General features: G+C 54.2%; 1 protein-coding gene and 1 gene segment (V, D, J or C); both read right to left on the reverse strand.

The window, feature by feature from the left end:
• Positions 1-198: 198 nt before the first annotated feature.
• On the reverse strand, positions 199-13139 carry LOC136155127 (disintegrin and metalloproteinase domain-containing protein 21-like). The gene is made up of 6 exons (XM_065917033.1): positions 13066-13139; positions 11768-11809; positions 10206-10324; positions 3661-3808; positions 1874-2497; positions 199-1378 (listed from the first exon to the last, which is right to left on the reverse strand). Exons 1-6 carry the CDS (start codon positions 13137-13139, stop codon positions 199-201), a joined length of 2187 nt encoding a protein of 728 aa, XP_065773105.1.
• Positions 13140-14250: 1111 nt separating this feature from the next.
• On the reverse strand, positions 14251-14776 carry LOC136155128 (immunoglobulin heavy variable 4-59-like). The segment is given in 2 exon segments: positions 14251-14648; positions 14731-14776. Coding segments are annotated over 2 exon segments (444 nt in total).
• Between the last annotated feature and the right edge of the window lie 2097 nt (positions 14777-16873).

Here is a 16873-nt window from a genome sequence, read left to right on the forward strand (position 1 = left end):
ACCTATGTTTGGTTTTCAAGATTTATTTCAGAGTGCTGGTCAGCGGCCTCTCGAAGAGACCTGGTGTGAGAAGGCTGACCCTCCTGGTACCGGCCCCACCCCTGCCTGCCGCAGACTTCAGCTTTGCTGTCTGTCTCTGATCGCTTCTCAGGAGTTCCTCCTACCTCCCTGCAGCTCTGCAGGGGTCAGGACGCTGGTTTACACAGGTTGTACGGTTTCTTCCTTAATTTTGGTGGTCTGGATAGTTTTTACATTTGTGGCCACACCAAAGAGCAGCGCAGCTGTCAAGGCATACAGGCGAGCAAACACCAGTCTCAGATAGACGAAAATTGTTTTGTCAGATGATACCGATCGAAATAGTTTTGGAGGGGGCCCGCTGTCTTCACTCCCTCCCTTACCCGCGGTTTTGCAAAGCGGGGGCGCCCAGCCAACGTGACAATGGCAGTGGTCTTCACTGTTGCAAACGCCTCTGAAGCTGCATTTCTGAGGGAGACACGTATACTCTATTTTACTCACAGAACTGTTGCAGAAGGTGTTTAAACAGTACGCTCCGTCACCACAGAGGGTACCCTCTCTCACTCGGCCAACATCAATGGCTCCTTGCCCACGGTGTAGGTCCAGACCAAAACACAAGAACCCTGACACATGAGTTTGATGAAATGCAACGTGTTCCTGCAGCCGAGGGAGAGAAGTGACGTTGGTGCACTGCAGCCTTCCACAAAGCTGATCCTCCTTCCTACAAGGTATATAGCCTCGAGATATAGGATTTCTTCTACAGTGTCCAAATCGGTTGGATCTTCTGTTTAGAATATAGCATGAATCTGGAGCATTGAAAGCCCCTCTACCAAAGATTTCTTTGCAATGCACACTGCGGTCAGTGCAACTTCCATTAAAGCAGTAGCCCTCTTCACCACATGGGGTTCCATCTTGCATGAAAACATCTTTAGGGCAGGTCTTGCTTACCCCACGGCAGTACTCAGGAAGGTCACATATACTCTGGATGGGTCTGCAGAGCGTCCCGGGCTTGGAATATATGCAGTTTGTGCAGCATGCTTCTGCATCACAGTTACTTCTAGCAGTCCAGGAACAGAGGCTGTCACAGCATGGGTTGTTATAGCACTCCTTGAAGGAGCCGCAGTCGCATTGCTCCCCATTTTCCACTTCACCGTTTCCACAACGGTCGTGTGTCATTGATTTATTGTGATATACCAGCCTCTGGTCATACATACAATCGCTTGTATCACTCGAAAATACACGTGTTAAATGCATGTAGGAGCAGTTACTGAAAGCATCTGTCAGTGACTGGTAGACATTCATAATGCAGGTGGTCCTTCTCTGGCAAACACAGGTATCGTCGTCATAATACAGACCAATACTTCTGCCAAGTAGGAAGCACACATAGAGAGCCACACGTAGGATAGATTTTCCTGATGTAGCCATTGCAATCAAATTATTTCCATGGCAGAACCCATAAATGTTTGGGAGAGCAGTACCATCTGGTGGTTCAACTGTATTAAAGACTATGCCAGTATGTGATCTAAAAACACGACTCAGGGATCTTTCATAGAACCTGTAGTATGGACTTCTCGGTCTGAGAGTTTCAGTGTTGACTGGGTCCCTAACATCAAAAACGTGCACGACGCTAATATAAAACCTTATCTCAAGACCACGATAAACGGCATCAATGATATTGCCCACCTCCACCATGTACTGAACAGCTGTTGACACATTGTTTACGGTTCGGTAAAATGCATTAGTACACTGCACTATTCCTTTAATACGTGCTGCATGGAAGAAAAACAGCTTACTAGACATCCTGGGGTCTGCAGTGGTGTTAGCTGGAGAGAGCAGAGGGTCCCTTTCCTCCTCATACCCCGATCTGTGCATCGGTCCCATTGCATTGGTGTCTGCCACCATCTGAGAAACAGCGTGCTCAAACTTTCGAGAATGCTTGAGGGGGCTGATTTCGTAGGTAAGGTCATCCAACTTCATATAACCCTGGAGGCCCCCGTAGCACGTGTTCATGGTGACCATGGAGAAAGGGGTCTCCTCCAGGTAGCCAAAGTAGTAACAGTCTTCAGGGACGAAGGGGCGGTCCGTCTGCAGGACTCCTTGGTCATCCTGAGTCATCATCAGGTACCCAGGCCAAAAGAGCCTCTTGCGCCGCATGCGGATCACGTGCCTCTGTCCCCCAAAACGCAGGCTGTAGGAGAGCCAGCCCAGCACCTGGGCCCCCTTGCCTTGGTGCGGCTCCTTCCTGGGAATCACCAGCTCCGTGGAGATGTAGCGCCATGAGGGGCGGTCCCGAGAGCACCGGACAGCGGCCAGCACTGCCCAGAGCCCGATCAGCCAGAGGGCTGCCCTCAGGGTGACCCGGCCCTCGGCCAGCATGGGGGCGCTGCTCAGGGGTGTCGGGCAGTGAGGACAGAGACGGGGAGGCCCCGCAGAGGAGCCAGGTCTGAGCCGCGAGCTGAGGCCGCTGCCATCCGAGGAGACGCTGAGGGAGAACAAAGGGCGCCTGCCAGCGCCCAGCCCGGGCGGGTCATCTGCAGAGACTGCGTCACAGTCAGCGGGCGAGGCCCTGGGTGAGCCTGGTCATCAGGCCAGCGGGGCTGAGCAGGGGCGGGCGGAGGGCCGCGTCCACGAGGGTGACATGGGAGGGGCAGGGCAGGGGAGCGGAGGCCTGTCTCCACTCCACACGTCCAGCCCTTCTTCCAGCGGTCTGCTCGCCCGAGGTAACCTGCGCCGCGGCTCACGACCCCGCTCTGCCCGCGGGGGCTGCCAGGCCCCCTCCCGCGCAGTCCTCTCTTCCTCCCGCAGAGCACCACTTCCTTCTACTTTGGCGATTGGAACCAGACACTGCTCACGTCACATTCATAGGTGCTGAAAATGTCTTAAAAGTTCATAATTGCATGTGTCTCATTCTGGTTAGCTGGTAGGTCACTTGCAAACCGTGTGTTCCTCTTGGTTTTCGCTTGGAAGCTTCGTTTAGGCCCCCTGAAGAGCAGACTCCCCACTCTCCTCTGGGACGCTCTCTGTGATTCTTGCTGACCCCGGCTGGTGAGACCAGAAGCCAGGCCTGACTGCGAGCCCCCGGGTTCCCTTCTTGTCCTTCTGTGCGACTCTTTCCCGAGAGGGGATGGTTTTCGCCTGTGCCTCTGTGGACCCAGGGGGCCTGCTGGTACCCAAGAGGAGCAAGGAAATATTTCAGGCATTTTTACACAAATTTGTAGCCATCCACAGAGGACAGAAACGCACTCACAGGGCAGAATCAAAAGCAAGATTTCGCTTTCATCTGTAATATGAGAACTCTGTATCAACAGAGGGTGCCCTCTGCTGCATTTTGCTTGTTGGGCCGTTTGGCTTTTTGCCTTCTTGTCTTGGGAGAGAACAAGTCGAATCTGGTTCCTTCCCTTTCACGGCTGTGTTCTGTTGCCTTGACTGCAAGCTGCTCGCTACAGGGAGGTGGCCCATGGTGTACGGAGTGGCTGTCTCCTGAACCCTGCCCCCTTGCCCGAGTGTCAGCTCACAGGAAACCCTTGGCCAAGCCCCCCTGGGCATGGCTGCAGGGGATGAGAATCGGAGCCCTCCATGCAGAATCCAGCGGGAAGCAGGGAGTGTCTGCGGCAGGCTGTGGTCTGTAGCACTCTACCTCCTCACCTCCCGGTCCCTGCACCGTACGAGGAACTAGAGTCAAACCCCAGGCCAGACGGCTCAGGAGGACCCTCGTTGGCCCTCTGCTCTGTCCGCTGGCTCTGCCAGTGAGGCTGTGACTCGTGACTCGACTCCCGGTCCTGGGTGGATCGGCCTGCGTGAGGCGAGCCGAGCGGAAGGAGCTTGGGCTCCGCGATGTCTCTGGGCCCTGCTGCTCCGCAGCCTGCCCTCTTCCTCTTGGCTCTGCTTTCAGTGTCCGTGGCTGCTGTCATCCTGGGGGAGTTACAGACTCCTTCACGTCCTCCTCACCGTTTGCAGAAACGGTCAGAGGAGTACTTCCTGCAGGCGGGAAAGGTGTTTGCTTTCACCTGCTGGATCCTGCAGAGGACGGCGCACTGCGTCTGCCTTCAGGCCTGTGCAGCAGCGGCTGTTGCGGCGGAGGCGCGTGCCAGGGAGGCTGTCAGCTCTCCCTGCCCACGGGAAGGTCCGTCTCTGGTTTCCGGGCCTGGTGGGTTTGGTTGCAGGAACACAGGATGTGGGTTGTGCGAGGGCTGGCAGCCTGCGTGCTCCTGGGAAGTTCTGCGGTGATAACTGGGCAGGTGCTTTGGCAGCCCTGCGGTATCCGAGGCCCTGAGACGTGCAACTGGAGACGAGTTGGCAACGGGGAAGAGGCTGCCGACGCCGTGGAGCCTGGCTCCTGCTGTCCACAGTTTCTCCATCTTCCCAAATCCGGATGATCCGCCGCCACGTGCAGGATAAGACCCAGATCCTACTGTTCAGTTTCTTAATCTTGCCTATCTGGGGGGTCCTCCGTGATGAGGATCAGCCCCAGAGACAACATCAGAAGACAGGAGTCTCAGAGCCTTCACTCAGCTTAGATGTGATGTACCCGGTCACCGTTTCCACCCTTCTGTACCTACACCCTGACTTCTTCAGAGCGTGGGAGGACACCTGCTGGCCTATACTCTCCACCAGGCATACAGGCAGCTTTCACATTGGGTGTGAAAAGGATGGGTATCCATTCTGGCTGTGTTTAGCAGCCCAGTTGGCTCCATGGGTCTCCAGAGGTCATTTCAGCCTCCTGAGTGGGGGCTGGGAGGAGACAGGCATAACCTTAGAAGGAGGCAAACATCACACACCCACAGGTGGCAGGAGAGCCAGCAGAGGCCAGGGATACATGGGATTTCTGAAGGGGCCCACAGCATGGCAGCCCCTCGGCTAGACATGCAGTTACCATACACAGGGTCCCCTTCCCTCTGCCAGTGTGGGCCCCACAGAAAGGGTGGGGACCTCAGGTTTAGTATGGAGAGCACGTGGAGCACACGCATGTGGCTACTTGGGGCATAACCAGCTACTGCGTTCCCTGCACATGTGGTTACAGAAGCTATCATTACGCAGAAGATGGGGTTGCTGGGGTGAGGTCGGGTTGGGGGGACTAGTCCTGTAGAACCTTTCTTTGGCTGCAGAGATCCTGTAAAAGGCAGCTGGTCCGCCTCCCCAGAGGGGGTGATCGAGAGGGTGCTCATGACCTCCAAGGATCGAAGTGCTAGCCCAGAGGGCTTGCCCCCGGTCGCCTGCCCCCTGAGCAGAGACGCTGTGAGTCAGGCATCGTCAGGAGCAGATGCAGTGTGGGCAGTGCATGGGTGCCAGGGTGGCCTCGTGGGGATCCTGGCCCATCGAGGCAGGGCAGTGGGGCACCCGCAAAGCAGCCTGCCCACTGCCTGATGGACTAGGGGAGTGTGTAATGTGACTTTTCCAAGAGGCGGACATTGTGCCAGGACTCCTGCGGCCACCACCTCTACCGGCCGGGGTAGGCCATGGGGTTCCACCACCCACTGACCTTTCCGCCACCCCCCTTTCCCTGGAGGAGGATGGGGGTCCATTGGGCGTGTCTCACACACCCACCGGGAGCTGGCCCCTCCGGCTCCCACAGGACAGCACACATGGGAGCAGAGACACTTGCATGCTGCCCCAGACCGCATTTCAGGAGGCAGAGGGGCTTCGTCCTCCCTCCGTCGTCCCACCACCCAGGCTGCTGTTGAGGAGACAGCAGGACCTGTGAGCAGCGAGGAGGGGCCCTTGGGGTGGGGAGGGCCTCTCGGCCCACTCTGGTGTGCGTCAGACAGAGCTTCTGGGGCGGGGCGGGGGTCTGGAACCCCGTGCTTGTAGCAAGACCTGTGCTCTCTGTGGGACCACTCCCCTTCTGTGAAGGTCACAGTGCAGTGGACTTTCAGGAGAGTGAGGGTCCGTCCCCACAGGTATGGAGGGGACATGTCTGAGAGCTTCAGGACCGGAGAAAATCCAGACGCTCCCTAAGAGCTGTCCTCCCCCCAGGGCCACTGTTTAGTCATACTGTTAGAATGGCTAAAACCCACCAGTCTTGCGATGCCCACTGCTGACCAGTGAGGAAGACAATGGAAAAGCTCGTCATTGTTGGTGGAAAGAAGGTTGACCAGTCACCTCGGCAGGTGGTGTGGCAGTTTCGATGAAAGGTAGCATGGTTTTACCCTTTTCATGCTATTTGTGAGGTTCTCGTGGCAAGGACCCTGGAGTGGGTTGCCATTTTCCATAAAGAAGGCTGAGCAGCAAAGAGTTGATGCTTTTGAACTGTGCTGCTGGAGAAGACTCTTGAGAGTCCCTTGAACAGCAGGGAGATCAAAGCAGTCAATCCTAAAGGAAATCAACCCTGGATATTCATTGGAAGAAATGAAGCTGAAGCTCCGCTACTTTAGCCACCTGATGTGAAGAGCTGACTCATTGGAAAAGACCCAGATCCTGAGAAAGATCCTGAGAATGAGGTGGTTAGATAGCATCGCCAACTCAGCGGACCTGAGTTTGAGCAAACTCCAAGAGGTAGTGGAGGACAAGTGGCCTGGCCTGCTGCAGTTCACGGAGCTGACTCAGCGACTGAGCAATATCAGCAGCTTTATCCTGAGATCGGCAAGCATGCTTCTCGGCGTCTTCCTGATGGCCTGCGGCGCGTCCACACAGTGCACACGAACGCTGGAGTAGCTTCACCCATGACTGCTGAGACAGGAGGCACGCACGGCGTCCTTTCCCAGAGAAAGAGCGGGCCGCCTGTGGGCCACACGCGCAGGGGAAGAGTAGAGGAAAGAGCGATCGAACCCTGAAGGGTCCTCTAGGAATCTGCTCTGTTCAGTGGATGGAAACTTCATGTGCCATGAAACTGACCATTTGACAGCAAACAGTCGAGCAGCCCCCTCCTCCCTCCGGGCCCTGCAGGCTCCCATAAGCCCTCTCAGCGGCTGCCTGCTGCTCACTGGCCGTGTCACTGACTCGGAGAAGCCTCGCTCTCCTTCAGTGTGAGAAAGCTGCTCCATCTGTGAACTCAGGCGTCTGTGCACTGGAGGTGCGCGCGGCAAGGAACCCGCCTGTCAGTGCAGGAGACGCAGGAGGGGAGGGCTCCGTGAAGCACAGGCTGACTCAGGGTTGTTGGGAGGAGTGAGATCCCTGGGTCGGGAAGATGCCCTGCCCGAGGAAATGGCAACCCGCTCCAGTGTTCTCGCCTGGAAAACCCCATGGACAGAGACGCCTGGCGGGCTACAGCCCAGGGGGTCTCAAAGAGTCAGGTACAGCTGAACACGCGTGGAGTCTCATTTCTTCCCGTGGTTTTTGTTTTGTCTTATGTTTTGTAGTTTTCAGGGCACATGTGTCTCCTTGCCTTGGTTAAGTTTATTGCCAGGCATTTAATTCTTCTCGGTTCAATTTTAATGCAACAGTTTCCTAATTTCCTTTCTGGAATGTCCATGGCTGGTGTGAAAGAACCTTACATGCATTTGGCGAAGTGAGACAAAGCAGTCTTAAAGGCCTGCATATGGTATGAGTTCATTTATAGGCCGTTCTGGAAAGGGGAAAACTATAGTCAGGACAGGGCTTCCCAGGCGGTGCAGTGGTAAAGAATCTGCTTGCTAAGGTAGGAGACACAAGAGACGTGGGAAACACGGCTTCAGTCCCTGGGTGGAAAAGGTCCTCTGAGGGAGGAAATGGCAACCCGCTCCAATATTCTTGCCTGGAAAATCCCATGGACAGAGAAGCCCGGTGGGCTACAGCCCAGGGCGTCTGAACGAGTCAGACCCAAAGGAGCACCCGTACGCACACACAGGATAAACCTGTCAGCGGATGCAGGAGTTCAAGGGAGGGCACTGGACAGATGGAGGTGATGGTTAGGGGTGGTGAAGCTGTGCTGTATGGCCTGGGACGGGGGACCCACGATATCATGCCCTTGTCAAAAATCGCGGAGCTTGTTGGCATGAAGGATGAACCCGACACGCACATGTACAACATCATTTAGGAGGTCCTGATTCTCAGGATGAAATATAGACTGTAAACAATGTCTACTGACATTTCACAGCTTACAACAGCATACTGAAGGTGGAAACTCTCCCAGCATGTGGGGTCTGTCAGGCTGAGGGTGGAGGAGTGCTCACCAGGCTGAGCCTCGACAATGACCCCGTGTGTCTACGCGGAGAGTGCTGGCCACTCAGAACACCGCATGTGCACACTGGGACCCGAGCACTAGGTACCAGATGGCACGTGATGGGAACCAGGCTCTCGCTGTTGGGTGGGCAGTTCCGGATGCCAGGGAGGAAGGCTAGAGGGGTCCGTGAAGCTTTGGGGTAGGGGTGGATGCACCACTGTGTTTGAAAGTTCAGTCTAGTACCGGCAGAGAAGACTAGATTCAGGAATACTGCTAGACACCAGCATGTCCCTGGTGCGGGGCACTGTTGCAGATTCCCTAGCTCTGCTAGCCACGCAGCCATCGTCAGCACAGCTGCATGGGAACAACTATCCCTAAACTCCTGGTTTCTGAAAACTTCTCACAACCGAGGAAAGCAGAATTGCTTAGAGAAATGGCTAATTCCAGGGCTGGGATGGGGAGTGTGCAAAACAACACTGGATAGGGAATGTGCACGACAACACAAAACCACCCAGGATTTCAAAGGGCTGCAGGCACCAACCCCAAAGTTTAGCCAACCCCAGGCTAAAAGTGGAACAATTTGAACAAAATTAAAACGTTATGCTTATTTTAATTCAATGTACAGAATAAACGTGCATAAGTACAGGTTTAAGCACGCGATTAAAGAGAAGCTTGTGGGGGCGAAGAGACTGAAATCTCATGGAGAAGAATTGCATGTTCCTTCCATGTTCCTGATTTTCCCACCTCTTCAGCCCCACCTGTTGAGGGAGGGGCGGGGCTGCACTTGGAAAACTTCTGGTGCCCTTAAATTTGCCAACAAGTTTTTAGACCAACAAGTTTTAGACCAAAAGCATGATCCATGGGGGAGAAACAGATAAATTGGAAAGCATCACAATGAAAAACACTTGTTTTCTGAACTCCCTGTTAACGGAGTCTAATGGCTAGCCACAGGCTGGAAAGATACCTTTATAAATAGCATATTTGGTAAGAACTTTGTGCTATTAATGCAGGTGGACACTCATAACTGAATAGCAGAAAGTAAGCAACCCAGTGAAAAATGGGTGAAGTCTGAACTTCCCCAGAAAAATGGACAGCTGACACATGAGCACTTGGAAAGACCTTCCACATCCCAAGCCATCAGGGACTGCATGCTTAAAGGACCGTGAGGTACCACTGCACAGTTAGAATGGCTGGAACCCAGAACACAGCATACCAGGTCCTGGCAATGACATAGAGCAAAAGGGGTGTTCACTCCTGAGCAGGGGGGCAAAAGGCTCAGCCACCTGCAGACGTCTTAATAGTGAACACACTCCTGTACAGGGAACACACTCCTCTGACACAGAACACAATCCTGTAACAGCAAATACACTCCTCTGGTAGGGAACACCCTCCTGCATGAGTGAACACACTCTTCTGATGGAACACAGTCCTGTAACAGTGAACACACTCCTCTGGCAGGGAACACCCTCCTGCATGAGTGAACACACTCCTCTGATGGAACACAGTCCTGTAACAGTGAACACACTCCTCTGGCAGGGAACACCCTCCTGCATGAGTGAACACACTCTTCTGATGGAACACAGTCCTGTAACAGTGAACACACTCCTCTGGCAGGGAACACCCTCCTGCATGAGTGAACACACTCTTCTGATGGAACACAGTCCTCACAGAGTGAACACACTGTTTCTTCGACAGTGAACACAATCTTCTGACAGTGACACACTCCTATGACAGTGGACACACTTCCCTGAGAGTGAGCACACTCCTCTGACAGTGAACACTCTCCTGAAACAGTGAGCACATGTTTGCACCCACCTTTCTCAGGACCCCGCCCCAATCGGCCCTGTCATCATCAGCCCCAGCACAGCCACCCTGCCCCTCAGGGTTTCTGACACCCCCAGGATGTGGGTGTTCACACTGTGTGTCTCAGACAGTAATAAAGAGCCATGACCTCAGACCTCAGAGCTCAGACTGCTCAGCCCCATGTAGGCGGTGTTTGTGAAGGTGTCTGCAGCCAGCGTGACTCTGCCCTGGATCTTCTGTGCATACTTTGTCCACCATCTTTGCTGTCAATCCGTCCATCCACTCAAGCCCGTGTTGATGGACTGCTCACACCAGTGCATGTCGTGGTCACTGAAGGTGTATCCAGAAGCCGTGCAGCACACCTTCGCTGATGCCCCAGGCTTCCTCAGCTCAGCCCCGACCACAGCAGCTGCACCTGGGTGTGCATACCTGTGGGCCAGAGACAGAAGGGCATGAACCCCCCTGACTGGACCCTGTCCCTTCCTCCACCCCAGACAGGGATGACCCTGACCTGGAGCCAAGGCCCCAGGAGGAGGACTCTCCAGCTCCCGTTCCTGGTGAGGGCTGTGCTCCTTGGATTGCTGCGCAGAGCCAGTGTTGTTGTGGGCGATGTTCTCAGGGCTCAGAATATCCCAATTTAACCTAGGACACCTCAGATCATCTGCATGTTCTAGAGGCTGAAATCTTCACACTCACTACACGGGCAATATTAGGAAGGAGTAGTCTTATGACCCATGACCACGCTCAGATGGAATTTGTGTGTCTGTGCCCTCATCCTTGTTTGAGGACGTGTGTCCATGCCATGTCCCTGACCCCTGTGCACTCAGAGCTCTTGCAGTGAGGGACCAGCCCCACAGGACACAGTCCTCAGCGTGAACCAGCCTTTAATGTCACAGAGACATCTTCACGTCTTAATCAGTGTGTTCCCCAAACTCTGCCACCGCTGGGTATTCACACACTCACCTGTCAGACAGACATGCAGGCACACACACAGACACTTTCACACTCACACATACACACACAAACCTAATCACACACATTCACACACTCAGATGCACACATACACACACTCATTCTTACATACACACACTCACATGCACATACACGCATACACATACTCATATAAATACACACACAAACATGCACACACAGCCACACTCACACATGCACTCAAATATGTTCACACACTCATATACACACTCATACACACACAGACGTGCACACGCTCATGTTTGACATACACAGTCACATGCTCACATACACACACACATAAGCACACACAGTCGCACACTCATACACACACTCACACACACACACACACACACACACACACACACACACATACTTCTTGTGGCCTCACTGAGCTGTGTATTCTCATCAGGACCCAATATTAAACTTCGCCAGTCCTTGTCCTGCTAGGTATTGTCTTCTGTGAGAAGAGAGGACTCCGTCTCTGAGTCTCCCCAGCCCCCTCCCCACGTGCTCCTGGGCTGCAGCCCTGCAGTGGGATCCTGGGCGCCCCCCTGCCTGGGCTCACAGGGCATCCTAGAGTGCTTCTAGTCTGGTATGAAATGGCTGTGGTCTACCGTCAGAGTATTCTTCTAGAGACAGCATGGTCTTTTAATCATCTCTAGAAATAGCCTCAATCAATGCACACACTCTGGAGAGAGACCCAAGGAAGAAAGTTATGAGAACACCTGGACGTCGCCTCCCTGGGGCTGCAGGAGCCCTGATGCAGCTGACACTCACAGTGCGTCCAGAGGCTCTCCAGGACTTGGGGTCCCTTTGCCTCCTGGAGCCCCCCGGGGGCTAGCATCATGTCGCAGGAGAGCTGCACGCAGAAGCATGGGGCGCGATGCCCACTCCACCTACCGTCCCACTCCTGCGTTCCCCTGTTCTTGCAGCACCTGGACCCTGCAGGGGTCCCACAAGAAGGTGCCAGACTAGCCCCCTTGTCAGAAACCAGTGCAGTCGCCCTTGACAACTCACAGCACAAACGCCTGAGGGTCTCTAGTGCCCACCCCTGCGAGAGAGGAGACACCTGAAGTCGGAGGGGGATGAGGCAGCGCCCCTGTCTGCTGACTCAGGAGTTGCTGCCCTGAGGGAATGCTCACCCGGGGGACGGGGGGCGTTGAGCATGCTCAGGCACCTCAGTCGTGTCTGACCCTTTGGGACCCCACGGACTGTAGCCCACCAGACTCCTCTGTCCATGGGATTCTGCAGGCAGGACACTGGAGTGGGTTGCCACAACATCACCCTGCAGAGAAGCTAGGTCAGCCATGTGCGTGTCCCCTGGCAGGACATCTCTTCACCAGGACAGCCGCGGGGTGCATCCATCCTCAGACTCCATCCTGCTTCTCACCGTCCCTCCTGACCACCTGCCCAAGGACCTCAGGACCTGGTGTCAGTGGGGAGATAGACCCGCTGCTGAGTCAGATACATCTCCTCCAGTAGGACCCTGTGACAAACCCGCTTCTCCCCCCTATCTGAGTCTCTGATGGAAACTTCATAAATATTCCTGAGCATGTCAGATACCCAAGAGCAGGAGAGGGATTTTGGCCAAGTTGATCAGGCAGGAGAGAGAGGACGTCTGAGGCCATCAGTGAGGTGCTCCGAGCCTGGTCTCTAGCCGTGGGTACCAGAGCCTCAGCACCCTGCCTTGTGGATGTCGTTTGCCTGCGGTCTCTGCACACTAGCTCCCCTCCTCAAAGAGGCTGCACATCGTAGCTCTGCCAGGTCCCAGGGGGTCACATGTGGGTAGGGGCTTCCTGCAGTGTCGAGGTTGAACACCCACGACTCAGCGGAGCTGGGTATGGGCTGTGAGCATCTCCAGGCTCTCCAGTATTGGCCCATCCCCGCTTACCTCCTCCCGGCCTGCAGTGCACCGGTCCAGTCCCTTCGGTTAGCTGTGAGATCTGCCCCCTCTGCAGGTCTGCAGTAGACAAGAACTTCTGCTCACCTCCTAGGAGAAGCTGGGGGAAGAGTTCTTCCACGGAGGGTCTGCCTGACCAACCTTCTGGGTAGGTGTCAGCATTTCCCAGTTTGGTCTTCCCTTCGTCCATCAGGTGTCCTTAGGGATAAATATGAGCACTCACCTTGAGGGCCTGGACGCTTCTGGAGTTACATCCCACACACTGTGGGGAGTGGCCCCTTGCATCTCTCATCCTCACAGCAGGTATCGCTGGTCCTGCAGGAACTGGTGGGAATCTCCCTGAAGGTGCGCCTCCCGCATCTTCACATGCATGGGCAGGGCTCACCTGGACTGTGGATTGCCCACCTCTCTGGTTTTGTGCTGGGGGATTCCCCTGCAATGTTAGGACTCTGTTCAGTCCAGGGAAAGTTTTGGTGTGGGAAATTTCCTTGCTTTAAGGATGGACATGACAGTTTTCATACACACTACCTCTTGATGCAGAAACCAGCAGGTACCAGCTGAGGGTGTCCTTGAATTGTGAGTAGAAGGAGAAATGGAATGTCACTAGGAGTCAGAGGAGCCTGGACAGACTTGACTCACAGAGACAGGGGTGAAGGACAGAGCGGGGCACTCACACTTAGGCTCAGATTCCAAAGCTCTGCCAAGAGGCTGGGATTCACGGTGAGGGGATTGTCACGGCCTTGGTGACCCAGTGCTAGGCAGAAGGCGGGGCAAATCATTTATGGGGATTCCTGGTTCCTGAGGTAAGTTCAGAGGAGCCATTCCCCTGCTCCCCGCCCCTTACCACGTCTGCGGGTGACCGTGGAACGAGATCCAAGGGCAGGTCACCCCTTCTGAGCCCAGGGTCTCCGTCCTGATGGCCCCCTGCCACTCCCCCATCTCAGCTCAGCTCCTCGTCCTCTCGGTCCGTGGGTCTTCCTCAGGGCTGAGCCCAGCACAGTTCCTGCTTCCTTACTCTGCACCAGTGATGGCCACTGTGATGGGAGTGAGCACAGAGGGTGGTGGGCTCCATGCTGACCCCACGGGCAAATCCTCCTGAGGACCTCTGTATTTCCCCTTATGAATGATCCAGACAGAAGCTCAGAATGGGGTGTTGACTTCAGGTAGTTAACAGTTTTGAAATGTATGTCAGAGTCAAGTGTTTTACTGAGTTCCTTAGAAAGAAGAAAAATGAAGGAGAAAAAACTTTAGCTGTTGACTATTATGTTTCTGTGTTCGTGTGTGTGTGTGTTTGCATAAAGCTATCCTTACTTCAAGGAAAAATTAACATATATATACACATACAGTTGTTTGAGAGTGACATAACCATAGCAATGAAATATCAGGTTTAGCTCCTGGGCAGGAGCAGTAAAGAACAGGTTCTGAAGAGAATCCCCTCCAGGCCCTCCAGCCCCCAAAGCCTTTTCTGCACCTGCTCCTGGGCTCAGCTTTCTACTGAGTCCGAGCGCCCCCTGGTGGTCGTGGGCGCCCATGCAGGAGGTTTTTGTCTGGGCTCATGCTGACTTCCCCTCACTGTGTCCTTTGCACAGTAATAGACGGCCGTGTCCTCAGGCGTCACGCTGCTCAGTGAGAGAGAGACTTGGCTCTTGGAGGTGTCCCTGGTGATGCTGAGCCGGGATTTCAGGGCTGGGTTATAGCCTGTGCTTCCGCTATAACCTATGGCACCAACCCACTCCAGCGCCTTCCCTGGAGCCTGGCGGACCCAGCCTACAGCACAGCTGGTGAGTGAGAATCCGGAGACAGCGCAGGTGAGGGAGAGGGTCTGCGAGGGCTTCACCAGGCTGGGTCCCGACTCCTGCAGCTGCACCTGGGACAGGACCCCTGTGGACAGAGAGAAGCACGGTGACTCGCGGGCTCAGATGCAGCTCCCCCACGTGCCCATGTCTGACCCAGAGACACTCACCGCTGGGAGCTGACAGCACGAAGAGGAAGGTCCACAGTGGGCTCATCTTCGAGCAGATGAGAGGCACCGCTCCTGAAATCTCTTCAAGCCTGAGGCGGAGCCCGAATTTAAGTGACCTGGTGCTTTGTTTCCAGCCTGTGACCTGAGTGGATCTTTGCATATGGGAGGGGCCTCTATATAAAAACAGAAAGCAATGAAAGGAGGTTCAGTCTATGGACCTCACCCGTGAGGAGGACGCTGACTGTTCATTCAGAAAACTCAGCCCCTCCTGCGGTCCCCCTCCCACTGCCAGGAAGACTGTTTATGGAGGAATGGAATGATGAGGGAGGGCTGTTCAGGAAAAATGATGCTGTCAGGGAACAACGGCAGATTTTGGGAAGAGACTTTAACTTCATGGAGGTGTTTACCTTCACTCAACAAAAGCCCCCAACACATTCGGGGACCACCCAGGTGTCAGACACAAACTCTTGTTTTTTTTCTTTTCTGATTAGATTATGTTTAGTTACTCCATATTCAAACATTAGAGACAAAACATACAAGTAATAATCACATTGAATTCAAATGGAGTTAGGTCCAACTTAATGTTCATCAGAATTCCCAAAGCATTTATATTTCCCTTACCTTTTATGACTATTTTTTCATCTGGAAGAGTTTAAATACCCTCAAGAATCACTCTAAAGATGGTTTATTCACAGTAATTACACACAGCATTAACTTTGTGGACAAAGTAGTCATTTCTGCTGAGAAGCCCGTCTTCCCAGCATGGCTGACTTGCCCAGTGGGCTGTCCTGCATGATCGTGTGCACAACTGAGTGTCTGCAGGAGCTTGGGACCCTCAGGACCCCCACCCTGAGTGTGGACACTGCGGACCCCAAGGCTACCGAGGACTGAGGACAGACAGCGCCCGGGAGCTCCTAGTGCTCCAACATGCTGGGCAGGTGCCCTGGTCACTCTGCACAGACTCCCTCCTCCTCCAAGTGCTTATTTCTGCCTCTCTGTGTCCCTGCCGTGAGATGGGAGCCCAGGGAACATAGTCCCCACCACAGTGGTGAGAGGACACGCATGGTTCGTGGAGGTAAACCTTCACAGAGAATGGTATGCAGTGTGAGGGCGGCATGATCAGAGGAAAGCCCCTCCTCAGGAAGCAGGTTCCCTTGAAAACCCCATTGAGAGCAGCTTTCCCGAGCCCAGGGTCTCCGTGTCCTGGACTGAGCCTGAGGTCCTCTGAGTCAGCAGTGCTGGAGAGCAGAGCTCAGCTCCCCCGTCTCCCTGTGGCCCTGAGGCTGTGGCCTCGCACCTGTGAGCATGTAGACTGGGGATGACGGCCGTCACCGCGTGTCCTGACTTTAGGTGGGTTTTCCAGGGGTGGTGAGTGCTGCCATCAGCGGTGCTATCTCTCCTGGAGCCAGAAAAGACCGGTGTGGGTCCCCATCTCTGACTGACACCCTGTCCGTGTGACCCTGGTCCACTCCTTCCTGAGATGTCAACACTGCAGCTTTGGAGCAGGTCAGCTCTCCCTCAGCCCAGGGATCTCAGCCGATATGTATCGGCTGAAGTGGAAACTGCTGTCTATGAAGAGCCCTATCCTCCATCCCGTTTCATGAGGATCGTCCTAAATGGACCATATTGCTTCCGTCTTTTCAATAATATTGGTTGTTGTTGCTGTTCAGTTGCTCAGTCGTGTCTGACTCTTTCTGACCCGACGGACTGCAGTTCCCTGTCCTTCACCATCTTCCAGAGCTTGTTCAAACTGATGCCATCCAACCATCTGATTCTGTCATCTCCTTCTCCTCCTGCCTTCTATCTGTCCCAGCATCACCATCTTTTCCCATGAATTGGCTCTTCCCGTCAAGTGGTCACAGTATTGGAACTTCAGCTTCAGCATCAGTGCTTCCGATGAATATTCAGACTGATCTCCTTTAGGATGGACTGGTTTGATCTCCTTGCAGTCTCTGGGACTCTCAAGAGTCCCACAGTTGAAAAGCATCAGTTCTTCAGCTCCCAACCTTCTTTATGGTCCAACTCTCACATCCTTATGTGACTAATGGACAAACCAAGGCTTTGACTATATGGACCTTTGTTGAAAAAGTAATGTCTCTGCTTTTTAATACACTGTCTAGGATTGTTAGAGCTTTTCTCCCAG

The sequence above is a fragment of the Muntiacus reevesi genome (assembly GCF_963930625.1).
Source record: "Muntiacus reevesi chromosome 15 unlocalized genomic scaffold, mMunRee1.1 SUPER_15_unloc_1, whole genome shotgun sequence".
Classification (NCBI taxonomy): Eukaryota; Metazoa; Chordata; class Mammalia; order Artiodactyla; family Cervidae; genus Muntiacus; species Muntiacus reevesi.